At 45.1% G+C, this 13,243-nt stretch overlaps 1 protein-coding gene across 3 annotated transcripts in view; it reads left to right on the top strand.

The window, feature by feature from the left end:
* Positions 1–12,488, top strand: part of Mtmr12 (myotubularin related protein 12) — a 72,877-nt gene extending 60,389 nt beyond the window's left edge. For all 3 annotated transcript variants that reach the window (XM_021633733.2, XM_021633732.2, XM_060380446.1), the window contains 5 exons: positions 898–968; positions 3,431–3,603; positions 6,043–6,210; positions 7,080–7,241; positions 9,748–12,488. In XM_021633733.2, coding sequence (XP_021489408.1) covers positions 898–968; positions 3,431–3,603; positions 6,043–6,210; positions 7,080–7,241; positions 9,748–10,317 — 1,144 coding nt within the window. In that variant the 3' untranslated portion in view covers positions 10,318–12,488. The remainder of the gene's footprint in view (positions 1–897; positions 969–3,430; positions 3,604–6,042; positions 6,211–7,079; positions 7,242–9,747) is intronic.
* Positions 12,489–13,243: the final 755 nt, after the last annotated feature.

Genomic DNA, 13,243 nt, shown 5'->3' with positions numbered 1-13,243 from the left:
AACACAGAGGAAAAATTAGGCCAGGCATGATATTCCACACCTTTAATCCTAGCACTCAGGAAGCAGAGGCAGTAAGATCTTTGTGATCTCGAGGCCAGCCTGGACACCTAGGGCTATACAGAGAAATCTTATCTTGAAAACCATAAAGAAAGAGAGAGAGAGAGAGAGAGAGAGAGAGAGAGAGAGAGAGAGAGAGAGAGAGAAAGAAAGAAAAAGAAAGAAAAGAAAAGAAGGAAGGAAGGAAGGAGGAAACACTGCACCATGGGATACATCCCAGTGGGGAGCACCATGTGGTAATCTGAACACATGGGCTCTAATGTGTTGATCACCACAACCACAACCCACTTCCTTGCCATTTGTGCTGTACCCTAGCTCTCCATTTCTACCACTGCCTGTTCCTTCAGACTTGGACACTTATAGGTTCTCTCTGTGGAATTACATAGCACTGGTCTTTCTGCACCTGAATTATTTCACCTAACATCTTTCCTTCAAATTCTTTCCATAGTGCTGCAATGACAAAGTGTACTCTTTTTACTGCTGAATACTATTTCAACATGCATGTGTACCCCACACGCAGTTATACTCAATTGTCAGTGAACTCTTAGGTTGCTTGCATGTTTTGACTAGCATGAATACTGCTGCAGTGCATATAGGAGTGTGGATATCTAAGATACTGCTTTTATCTCTTTGAATTAATTTGCGTGTGTGTCGTCTGTGTATGTGTACTTGTGTATATCTGTAACTAGGCAGAAGAGTATGAATAAATGGTGATTATTTCCTTTTCTAGCTTTTTAGCATGAAGAAACACAAAGAAAACTGAAACAATTCAAACAGCCTCTCTTGTTTCTAGCACCAAGCTCAGTAACTAATGCTCCTGTTTTCGTCTTCCATGTGTAGACGTTGCCTGAAGAAAGCAATAGAGATTGTGGAATGCCTGGAAGCACAGAACATGAACGTCCTCCTCTTGGGTAATAACTCACGGGGGATTGTTTCCATTCTCATTCACTGAGAGTTAGCTTTTGTATATGTAACTTAGGGAGTACATTTGTTTCTTTCCCTTACTCTGCTTGTCCTTACCTTGTAAACTTTTGCTTCAAATTTCAGTGTTACAGTATAAACAACATCTTTTCGCATGGAACTTAGCATAGCCACTCACAGCCCAAGAAGGAATTGTTTGGTGTCTTTCCCCAACAGTGTTGGGATGACCTTTTACCTAGGAGACCTGTAGCTGCTTAGATTCCTCTTGTTTGTATGCAGGCTGCTTTATGCAGTTGCCATGGAAAGTGAAGTAGTGGGCTGTGGCTTTCCTCTCCTCAGGGGCATTTGCTCTGCTTCGGGACTGAGTCACGGTGGATAAAAGCAGCATGAGCCCACCTGTGGCAGAGACTGCTGCTGTGAGCCCTCAGATAGGAAGTGAAGTGTTACCTGTGTTTAGATTTTATTTCAGTTTTTAGGAGGTATTACCCATGCTGGCCTCAAATTCCTGGGCTTAAGTGATTCTCCTGCCTCAGCCTCACAATTCTCTGGAACTACAGATGTGTCCTACCATCTTAGCTTGCTTTGTTAGAGGGTCTTAAGTTTTCTAGCCCAAAACTACATGTGAAGTAGATTGTTTCCTGTTTCTTCTACACCTGGTGTTTATCACTTATGTGGTGCTTCTCTTATGGTAGCCTCCAAGAGCAAGTTGGAAAATGTTCCTTCTTATGGTGTTTGGACCACCTGGTGCTAGCTCACTGTCTTAACTTTGAGCGTTCTTGTTGAGCACCTTCTGAGTGCAGAATGCTATGCTTTTCCTTCTAGACACTTAAAAACTAATGGGAGCATTACCTTAAGTGTATTTTTATAACGCCACAAGTATTCAAATTCCGAATAGCTAGTAAAAGGGGATGAGATCTGAGAGGTGGGAGAGCCCAGAACCAGGTGCCAACTGGAGAGCTGTGCAGTGTGAAATCTGGTTCTCTTGGAACCAAAATGTCCCTCATGTTGTACCTCTGTCCCCAGAGGTATATCATCAGCAAAGGAAGATTGCCTTCAAGATGGAACTGTCAGAGACTGACAGCCCTAGAGGACAAATAAAAGATTTTAATAAAGTTTAAAAGCTGGGCGGTGGGGGCTCATGCCTTTAATCCCAACATTCAGGAGACAGAGGCAGATGGATCTCTGTGTGTTTGAGACCAGCCTGGTCTACAGAGCAAGTTTCAGGACAGCATGGCTACACAGAGAAATCCTGTCTAAAAAAAAAAAAAAAAAATCTGTTCCTTGGGCAGAGAAGATGAGTCAGTTGGTAGCTTTGGAAGCACTGAGTTAGATCTCTAGAACCTTCATTAAAAAAAAAAAAAGTCAGCATGGTAGCATGTGCTCTCAATGCCAGCACCAGGGAGGAGACAGGATCCCTGGTACTTATTGTACAGGAAGGCTAGCCTAATCCTGAGTTCGAAGCCAGTCGGGTGGAGGGGGAACATCAGGAAGGAGATAGATGGTATCCAGGGAACAACACACAAGATTGTCCTCTGACCTGGCCTTCACATATACCTGCACACACATGTGTGTTCACATGCATGCATACTTACATTTGCAAATGTGTCTCTCCTAACCCCATCTAGTTCCTCCTTGCTCACTGGGGATGAGTGTGAGCCTGACCTTCAGTGCATTATAATTCTAGGGCAGGAAGAAAGAGTGCGAACAGCATGAGTGTATCTCCAGTTCTCTAACCCTAAAGATACTGTCACCATCTTCCTTGAGGACATTCTCAAAAACTAATATAAATTGGATCTAATTAGAAAGGGGGAATAAAGAGGAGGCCATGGGGAAAGTAGACCTGGCTTTAGTATCTTCAGATTCTAAAAATGCATGACTGGAGATGTGTGTTTGCCTTTGCAGCAGTCTTGGGTAAGTCTGTGAATGGACTGGCCTTGTGGGTTGTATGAAGTGCATTCCAGGTGGGCACATGGAGAATGTCAATGAGAATTCTGCCTCTAGGCTTGGCAAGGAGAAGCAGGTGCCTCTGTGCTCCTAGACAGAACAGGAAAGAGCCTTATGGCTGAAAAAGTCATTTGGTACAAAGCAGTCTGTGAAGGATGGAGCAGAGAGCGGTGACTCCCCAGGAAGGAAGGGAGGTAGACATCATCCACAGTAAGGCAGGCTGTCGGTAAACAAATGTTGCTACTCACTTTTGTGGTACCTATGGATGCCATGTTCTGAAAGGGGATTTTTCAGTGTCGCCTTTGTTCAGTAAGCACGTCCATTCTTAGCAGCACTGTGCTGGAACCTGTCCTAACAGGCCAGAAGCAGTCTGTCTCTCCTGAGCTGCCCTTGTCTAACAAGAGATCTTGCTCTTGGGAACTATTCTTATAGCTGTGTGGATGAGAGCACTGCCTCTCTGTAACACTCTGTCCTTCTCCTTCTTGGTGCTGCTGCTGGGCCCTTCTAGAAGAGACCGCTTCTGACCTCTGCTGCCTCCTCTCCTCTCTGGTGCAAGTGATGATGGACCCCCACTGTCGAACCAGGACTGGGTTCCAGAGCCTCATCCAAAAGGAGTGGATCATGGGTGGCCACTCTTTCCTGGACCGCTGTAACCATCTCCGCCAGAACGACAAAGAGGAGGTGAGTGTCCTCTCTGTAGACTGTTGCAGTCCTAGGGAGACTCCCTGTCATCTGGTCACTGTCCTCAGATGTATGCTTCCCAAGTGCAAGTGCACACCTCACAGACACCGGGAAACCAGTCAGCTTATCTCAGGATGACTTTGAATGCTTTAAACAATGTGGAAATCCTCCCCAGGGTCAATAGAGCATCAGTATGCATGTTCAAAGTCTTCTAACTCATGCAGAGTAAGGCTGTACATATGTTTCATTCTAGGAGAAATACTCTAATAGAAAATAACTAAGGAAGAGAGACCTCTTCAAATCTTGCTAAATTTAACTTTGCAGTAAATGATATTTAGTGTATAAATTTACTACAGAAAGTATACTTAGCAGAGTAAATTTTCCTTGTGTTAGTGCTGTCCATTGCTAGAGCCTTTACATGGGCTGAGTCACAGCCTCTCTTGTTTCTATTGGCTATTATTGTTATTTTGTTTTGTGTATGGGGTTTTGGTGATGTTGCGTATTTTTTCTTTGAGTCTTCCATCTCATCATCCCAAGTAGCTGGGATTTCATGAGTGTCCTCCATATCTATACCATACTTCCCTTCAGATGAATGGCTCAACCTCTCAGATCAGAGAGTTGTTTTATATTTTGTTTTGATTTGCTTTTAGACAAGCTCTTACATATCCCAGGCTGGTCTTCAAGGATAAACTTGAAGTTTAATCCTTCTGCTTTCATCTCCCAAGCACTGGGATTATAGGCATATACCAGTACCACCATTTTCACACCCTGCTAGAGAAGGACCCCAGGGCTCTATGAGCAAACCACACCCCAGCCTGAGTTTACATGTAGCTCCCCTCCAAACTGTAGTGTTCTTTCTTAGGTAACAGCAACACACACTCCTTGGTTTTCTTTGATAACTAGTGAAAGGAAAAGTGGGCTCAACTGTATCTAGTTAAGCCATTCATAGAGTGTACACATGCTAGTAGTGTGAATTGTGGCTTTCTTCCTCTAGAGAACTAATCAGCATGTTTGTGGTGCGGGACAGCTTGGCATAGCGTGCTGTGTGAATGGAGAGCCATGGCATCTGCTCTTCAGGGCTTGACAGGTTTCTGAGGAGACTCAAGCTGCTGTCACTATGCCAGCTGGTTTCTTTCAGGCCAAACCTCTGCTCTTCTGGATGTTATCAAACTTAAGAGAAACCACCATTTCTCAATCTTTGGAGGAAGTAAATTGAAGGGCTAATGAGCCGCACATACTGTGACCGGCAAAGTGAGTTGATACTGTTTAGAAAGATGTGATTCTGCAGGTCTTGAAAAAGGGAGACTGACAGGCTCTGTATCTAGTTGGGAAAGAAACTAAAAGAAGGCCTGTGTTCAGTCCTTTGAGAGTCACTCACACTTAAGAGCCTTTGCCCTTACCGTACAGTGAGGTTTGTACATTTTACTTTTTACTTAGTGGTGTTGCCCATAACCTGTGGTGTGAAGCCTCTCAGAACCACCATGCTGGTGTTCTAAAGAACTGGCTGGTGTGATCTGTGATATTACTGCTGTAGATCTGGCCCTTTATCCAAGAATTCTTAGCACCTTCTTCTTACCAGTTCCGTGTGAGACCCCTCTCTACTCCTGAAGAAGGTGGATACTGTCACTTAGCTTGCCTTACCCTGTTGCCGGATCACTGGGGGATCAAGTCGAAAGCTTCAGAAGTGGTAGCACACCAGAAACTGCAAACAAAGCTCACCTCTGAGTAGCTTCCAGAAGAGGACCCAGGTTAACAAAACACATTTGAATGTAGGATAAGAGCCGATTTTGCAGCTTTTGCCTTTGCCTTCAGGGCTCTCACTGAGTGATGAAGAAGGAAACCTCTCCAGCTGAGTCTCTTGAACCAGCCCCACCTATTATCGTGGGGGCAGGCAGGAATGTCCCCATTCACTGCTTCTCATTGACAAAATGTAAAATGCAGTCAGCACAACATCCTGTTTTTGTAGTTGAACACTATGAAGAAGAATGGAGTTCACTAGCCAGGCATATTCCTTTAATCCTAGCACTCAGGAGACAGAGGCAGGTTGATCTCTGAATTCAAGGCCAGCCTTATCCACAGGTCAAGTTCTAGGACAACAGAGAAACCCTGTCTTGAGAAACAAAAACAAAACAAAACAAAAATAATGGGATTCACTTAATTGAAGTTCAGAATTAGTGTTCCCTATCACCAAAGCTGATTGCAGATGCTCCTGTGTTATGCAGATCCATTATGTAGTTTTAGATGCTCATCTTTGACATACTTCAGAGGCTAACCCACAGGGAAGTGGTCTCCCAGAGAATGATCATCACTTGGAACATACTGTCTATTTGTTTGCCAGAGAGGCAGGGCTCAGAAGCTCCTGATGATTGTCCACTGAGCTCAGGACAGCTCATGCTGGGTCTAGGCTTGCTAAGTAATGTGTGTCTTGTTTCCACATAGGTCCCTGTGTTCCTGCTTTTCTTAGATTGTGTCTGGCAGCTGGTGCACCAGCATCCCCCAGCATTTGAGTTCACAGAGACTTACCTGACTGTATTGTCAGATAGCCTGTATATACCTATTTTTAGTACCTTCTTCTTCAATTCGCCTCATCAAAAAGATACTAACACGGTAAGAGTCCCTCTTAAAGACCCCTGTGCCAAAGAAGCTGCAACTCACAAACTCCATGCCTAACACTGGCCATAAAAATGACGTGTATTTAATACTGGATATGTGCTAGTGATCCCAGCTGTTCCTACCTGGGAAAGTATTTCATTCTTGCAGCACACTCCAGTTATATGTTGTTATCCTTGAAACAAAATAGTATTTAGCCCAAGATTATATTGTAAATATTAAGCTGGAAGTAAATTTTGGAGTTTGGGGATTAAGCCAAATTAAAAATTATACTTTCTGAAGGTAACCAGATGTCCTCTCTTCATTACCTTAATACCAAGAGTTACTTTGGGATGAGAATGGATGCCTGGGAAGCAAGGTAGCTGGGCTTTGGTTTTACAACGGAAAGTACTTTAGTCCCTGCTCAGCCTGTCCTCCAGGTTAATACCTGGGCCTTTCCCTAGCCCTCTCCTGCTTTGGGACTGACTTTGAGTTGGTAGATTGCCAAGTGTCAGGAGGAAGCAGGAACAATAGAACCTGGTATCTTAGACAGTAACCAGCCCTGCACTTGTGAGCTTCATACCCTCAAGAGTCTGCTTCTGTTTTCTGAGCCTCAGTTTCCTCACATGTCAAATTGAGAACGTAGGGGTTAACTCACAGGTTGTTGTGAAATCACCCAGCCTTATAGCTGACATAGACCATTAAAAAAATAAAGGCCCTTCTCACCCTCCTTCTTTCCAAGAGCCTCTGCCTTGGAAACACAGTGCCTGTGTGCATTCATTCTTAGTCCCAGCAGAGCACTCTTCCTGGAGCCTGTTTCTGAGAACTCAAGTGTTTGCTTTCCAGCCGTCCCTGGAACCTGTGGTAACCTGTGCTTGTTTTGGCAGGGTAGGAAAAGCCAGGACACACAAAGCAAGCCTTTGACTCTGCCCACCGTGTGGGATTGGTCAGTACAGTTTGAACCCAAAGCACAGACATTGCTCAGAAACCCTCTCTATGTGGAAAAGCCAAAAGTGGACAAAAGCCAGCGGAAAGGATCGCGTTTCAAAGTAAGATGTGCATGTCTTAAGAACCACCCTCCCCCCCCCACCCACACATACACCAGCTCCTCCATCCCATATGTTTGAGGACAAAGGCTACTTTATTGATCTCTATGTTGGTGTCTTGCCTCCTCATACCGAGTGCAGTTGGAATTTGTGGCACTTGGGTTATTGGGGCTCATTATCAGTGCCCTGTGCTTCAGCAAATCCACCTATGCTTTGATGAGGCCTGTCACTGAGGCAGCTGTTGCCACAGTTGTGCTGTGTGGAATTGTGTGGCTGGTAGAGTACAGGGAATGGTAACTTGAAGGTTTTACTAAGCATTTGCCAGTTCTTATATTTCATTGCAAGACTTTTCCTTTGTTTAAAATAAAAACTTTACTATCTTATTTTATATGTAGGTATGTTTTATCTAGTGTATGTCTGTGTACATGTTTGCCTGGTGCCCACAGAGGCCAGAAAAAAAGGCATCAGATTCCCTGGAATTGGGCTTAGTTCTGAACCTACATATGGGTGCTGGGAATCAAACCTCAATCCTCTGGAAGAACAGTCACAGTGCTCTTAACCACTGAGCCATCTCTCCAGGCCCAAGACTTAATAAAACTATAAACTGATAGTGGCAAGCTTTGTGTCAAGACCTGCACTGTCTCCCAGCTCTACCTACTCCACTGTTGTGGGGGAAAAAGTGGTCCTGAATGATACGCAATGGGCACAGCTGTGTTCCAGTGTTTTACACAGTGTCACCCCTCAGCTTTGGCCCATGGACTAGAGTTTGCCAGCCTGTCCCCTAAACCACAAACAACAAGTCCTCATTTTTCTTTTAGATATTTGTTCCTGATTCTAGTAATTGTCATGTCTCAGAATTCACTAAGTGACACACAGTTTAAACAGCAATCTTGAGCACTATCACCTGGCCTGGAATTTCTCTCTGATAGCCTCGGTGGTCATTCCTATCCTGCCTGAATCTCAGGGCCTCTGGGAGCCTTGCCACTTCAGGCGTGGAATAGGGTTCTAGTCTAAGGAAGGTGAGCAGGTGAGCCACAGCCAGTACTTGGAGACAGTGTCAGCTGCTGAACACTAGACCTGCCATGACACTCTCTTTGCTGTTCTCAGACCCAGGGAGGATGCTTCCCTTTTCTGCAGGTGTAGCAAGATTGCCTCACCTCAGCATGTCAGCCAGAGGTGAGCTTTTGTGTGGTGTGCTGTGCCCCCTGGTGGCAGCCTGTACATCTTCTGGACTAGAGGCAGCTGTGGGGCAAGGAGCTCCTGGGACAGCTAAAGCACTTCTTATGTGATGTCCTCGATATCTCTTCTTATAGGCAGTGGCAGATGATGTCGGCTCTAGGAGAGGCTGGGAGGAGAGATGTGAGCTGGCAGAGGGCGAGAGGACTGCAGGCTGTGTAAATGAGGCAAGGTTGGGAGCAGGCGGCTATTGCTCAGGCTGACATGAAGTGTACTGTGTCATCCAAGCCAGCACTAAAGTCCTGGCAGTCTCCTGGCTCAGCCCCAAACATGGGATGTACAGACATCAGCCACTGCCTACAGCTCTCTGTTCCTACTGGGAGTGAACACCTTACAAGCAGAAGAGTTGGCAGAAAACAGCTTCTCCTTCCGTTTGTACCTCTTCCTTTGGAGATTCCAGTGAATCTCCACAACCCCTGGGTTGTCTGCATAACACCCTCACAGTGTGCCCCAAGCATCACACCTTGCTTTGCTTCTGAGAAAGCTAACAAGCAGGAACGAAACTTAAATGCTGTCCTGTTCCTGTTCTGAGCAGCCTGTCAAACAAGAATATCTGGCCAAGTGAGCTCTTTCCTCCTTGCCAGTGCCTCTGCTCCCATTGCCTGTTGTGTTTGTTTGAGAGACAGAGACATATGACTTCAGCTGGAACCCCCCACAGGTTAAACACCAGGTGCGGTGGCACATGCCTGTAATCTCAGCACTCTGGGAGGCATAGGCAGGTATATCTCTGTGAGTTCAAGGACAGCCTGGTCTACAAAGCAAGTCCAGGACAGCCAAGGCTACACAGAGAAACCCTGTCTCAAAAAACAGAACAACAACAATCTGTAATGCCAGTGATTAGAACACAGAAGCTGGAAGATCCCAATGTTTCAGGCCAGCCTGGTCTACACAGTGGGTTCCAGGTTGGCCAGGACTATGTAGTGGAACTATGTCTCAAAAAGCCCCCAAGACTGGCCTAATCATTAAACTAGTTCCTCCAAAGTACTTTGTGTCCGTTGGTACCCTTTTCAGAAGGCCCAGTCTGTCCCAGCATGCCTTTCTGTGCAGCCTCACATATGTCTGCTTTCTTTTATTTCTTGGTGGTACATCATAGATCACTCACTGTTAACATGAACAGGAAGTCCCATCTGTGCTACAGCATTAACCAGTGCACATGAGATGGCAGTTGTGATCTCTCTTGACACTGTTCACACTAGGATGATGACCGTGATGATGAAAATAGCTGTAACCTTGTCTCTTAACCAAATATTCTCTTTTCTGTTTTTTTTCAAAGCATCAACGACAACTTTCTTTGCCACTTACCCAGTCTAAGTCATCTCCCAAGAAAGGATTTTTCAGGGAAGAAACAGATCATTTAATCAAAAACCTTCTAGGCAAGAGAATTAGTAAACTTATTAACTCTTCAGACGAGCTCCAGGACAACTCTCGAGAGTTCTATGACAACTGGCACAGTAAGCCCACAGACTACCATGGCTTGTTGTTGCCTCACATCGAGGGGCCGGAAATCAAGGTGTGGGCCCAGCGCTACTTACGCTGGATTCCAGAAGCCCAAATCCTGGGTGGTGGCAGAGTAGCCACTATGAGCAAACTCTTGGAAATGATGGAGGAAGTGCAGAGCTTACAGGAGAAAATTGAAGCGAGGCATCACAGACAGGAGGCTGTCCACGCACAGGCGCCATGCTTGCTCAGGAACTCTGCCCGCCTGTCCTCCTTGTTCCCTTTTGCGATGTTCCAGCGACATTCAGCCAAGCCTGTCTTACCTACCAGTGGCTGGAAAGCTTTGGGAGGTGAAGATGATCTGGCCAAACGAGAAGATGAGTTTGTGGACCTAGGGGACGTGTGACCTGTCTCCTCAGGCACTGAAAGAGGCATGCCGTAGGGTGGGGCAGCTGTTCCCTGGACTGATGTTCCAGTGTTAACCCAGTGCTGTGCAGGAGAGAGCAGAGGCTTTTGGGAGGAGAGCTGGTTCTCCTTTTCTTTCACAGTTCTGAACGACTGCAATTAAAGCCGTGCCTCTAGTATTCTTAGGAAGGAGTTCCTTCTTGACTGTCATAGGATTGGGTCATTTTTTGACACCTGTATAATATGTACACAAGATGGCTCATGGCCAGGTTGCTGTGAGAGCTTCCTCCTCCTATTTTTTTCTGTTCCAAGATAATTGCATAGCCACTGGGAACAAGAGCAAGGGCAGCTTTATGTGCAGTCTGTAGTGGAGAGACAGAGGTATTAAGAGATGTGCTTTGTCTTCAACCATGGCATATTCCAACATGTGCGTGCGCGCGTGCGCGCGCACACACACACACACACACACACCATAAAAAAGCTGGAAAATTCTGCTGGTGTCATTCATCCTAACATTCGGTCCCTCCTTCCTGGACTGTAACAAGGCACAGGAGTGGTGGCAGCCACCTACCTTTTACCCTTTTTCTTTCGCTGCCATTCCCATGTTAACCTATTCCTGCTCCATGCCATTCTGCATGTCACCTTGGTGCAGCTTGTCCCAATGTCTTGCTGCTGACCTTTTGATTAAAGTTGGGGCTATTCCTCTGTCTTCCAGAGAGGAACCTACATTCCCTTGGAGCCTGTCAGTTTTGAACACATATTTGGCCCTCTCCTTGAATACCAAGGCACCTGGGCTGTGCCTCTCTGCAGCTCTTCAGCTGCTCCCCTTGCCTTTCCCATTACCTTCTCAGATGCTGGTGTAGGCAGTTCATTTTTGAATGTGGCTTTCACAGGAAAGCAAGTGTAAGTGTCAGAAGCAATTATCACGGGATGCCTCAGTAAACTTAAAAAGCCATAGAGGAAACTCAGCTCTGCCTGGTCACCTTGGATCTGCTGTTTTAAAGATATATATCTATTTTTTTAATATTTGAAACTATAATTTGTAAGGATCAATTCTGTCATTCTCAATGGAACCCTGTCCAGTCCCACAAAAGGCACAGAGCATGGAGAGTGGGAGGGAGGCAAGGGCCTCATTGGAGAATGCCTCAAGTGTTTGCCTTTTATCTACATTTGCTGTTCAGGAGAGATCCTGTTGAAGAAATCTCCTGTTGCTCATGGGCAATAAGGCATTTTGAAGCTTCACAAAGAATTCTTTCTGATTTGCACTGAATCATCTTTTGTACATATGGTCATTTTTCCTCTTCTCCACGGTAATGCACAAGCCAGGTTGGCGTGCAGAGACGTGGCTGTTGAGTGGAGGTCAGGACTGGTGTTTCTGGGGCCAAATGCACTCAGTCTTGGTTGCCTTAAGAGTCTTTCAGGGCAGGTCTGTGCTCGGCTTGCCATAAGAGTTTTTAGAATTTGCCAGTTCCTTAGCTCCCTTTACTGCATTCTCTGAGCTCTCCGCACTAACCGCCACTTCCTCTCTGCCTCTGCTTCCCAAGTCCTCAGCAGAGATAACTATTTTTGTTACCGTATTATAACATGAATATTTATATGGTAGCCTCTATGTCTTAGTGATTTCCTTTCCAAAAATGCCCCTTGTGATGTATTATACTTCACAAGGTATGGTTTAAAGGCACAAGGTCATGGCCCTTGTTATAGCAGTTGAATGTGCATTGGAATATTTTTCTATGTTTTTTTTTAAGATCACAATAGAAAAAGTAAGCAAGCTGTTGTAACCATATGCTTATGACAGTTTATGTATTTATATTTGAAACCAGATTTCTATAACTTGTATTTGTGTACAGAACTTTCCGTGGGTTTATATATTGTGAATTTTTATCCAAGATTGAGATGTGGATTATGCATAACATTAAAAACTAAGATAAGACCATCTGTTTAAAGTGCAAGTTTGGAAGAGTATATTAATAACTTACTGTATCTAATACCTCTAAGTTTTTACACTGAAGAAAAACTACCTTTAATTAAAGTAAAAAAATTTAAGGGAATAAGCTGTTCCGCTGAGGCAGTATAAATGTGCGGTTTGTTTTCTGGGTGTTAATGAAAGTTTATACTCATGTCTCACTGCATTGTAGCCGAGTGCAGAGATTAAAGCACAACTTCCAAGCAGCACTGTGATGGATGTGCGTGGTCTGACTCCTGGCTTATCCTTCTCATTCATTCGGGATGTGATAAACGTGTCCTGGGTTCTGGCAGACCCTAGAGCAGGTAGAGCCCTGGGAAGCTCAAGACTGCTTTTCTGGACCATCTCCTGTGTATGTGTAAGTATATGTGTAAACACTCCTGTGGTTGCCTGGTAATGGGGAACCAGCCTCCAAATAAATACTTAAAATTCCAGATGGTAATAAAATGCTGTCAAGATGGGGGATGAGATGGCTCCATGGGTAAAGGCGCTTGCCACCCAGCCTGATGACCCCAGGATCTAAACGGTGAAGGGAAAGAACTGACCCTGCAAGTTGTCTTCTGACTTCCACACATACCCTCTTGTCTGTGCTCCCCACACAAAATAAATAAATGTAGTATCAAGTGCTCTGAAGAAAAAGTAAATCGGTTAGGAGCCTCCAGGGTGAGTGAAAGAAGGGGCTTTTTGTGTCCTTGAAATGAGCTAGTGCTGTGTCTTTGCCCTGTGGGGATCTATGATGTTTTAATTTTATTTCTTGCTGGAAGGGGTCTGAGTTCATTTAAAGCTGAGAGATGGCCTTTGTTTGCCTTCCCCATGTGAAAGGTGAGCTTGTCCAGAGCAGATGACCTAGGAGAACAGAGTTTTGTGTCATTGATTTTAACACTCACTAATGTGGATCATGTTGCTTGTTTTGTTCTGAGACTATCTGTCTCTGACTCATCCCACCTTCTTCCCGTGCTTT

Source organism: Meriones unguiculatus, chromosome 3 (assembly GCF_030254825.1).
Source record: "Meriones unguiculatus strain TT.TT164.6M chromosome 3, Bangor_MerUng_6.1, whole genome shotgun sequence".
NCBI classification, from domain to species: Eukaryota; Metazoa; Chordata; class Mammalia; order Rodentia; family Muridae; genus Meriones; species Meriones unguiculatus.
Note: the sequence above shows the minus strand (reverse complement) of the source record. Positions and strands in the feature narration are given on the sequence as shown.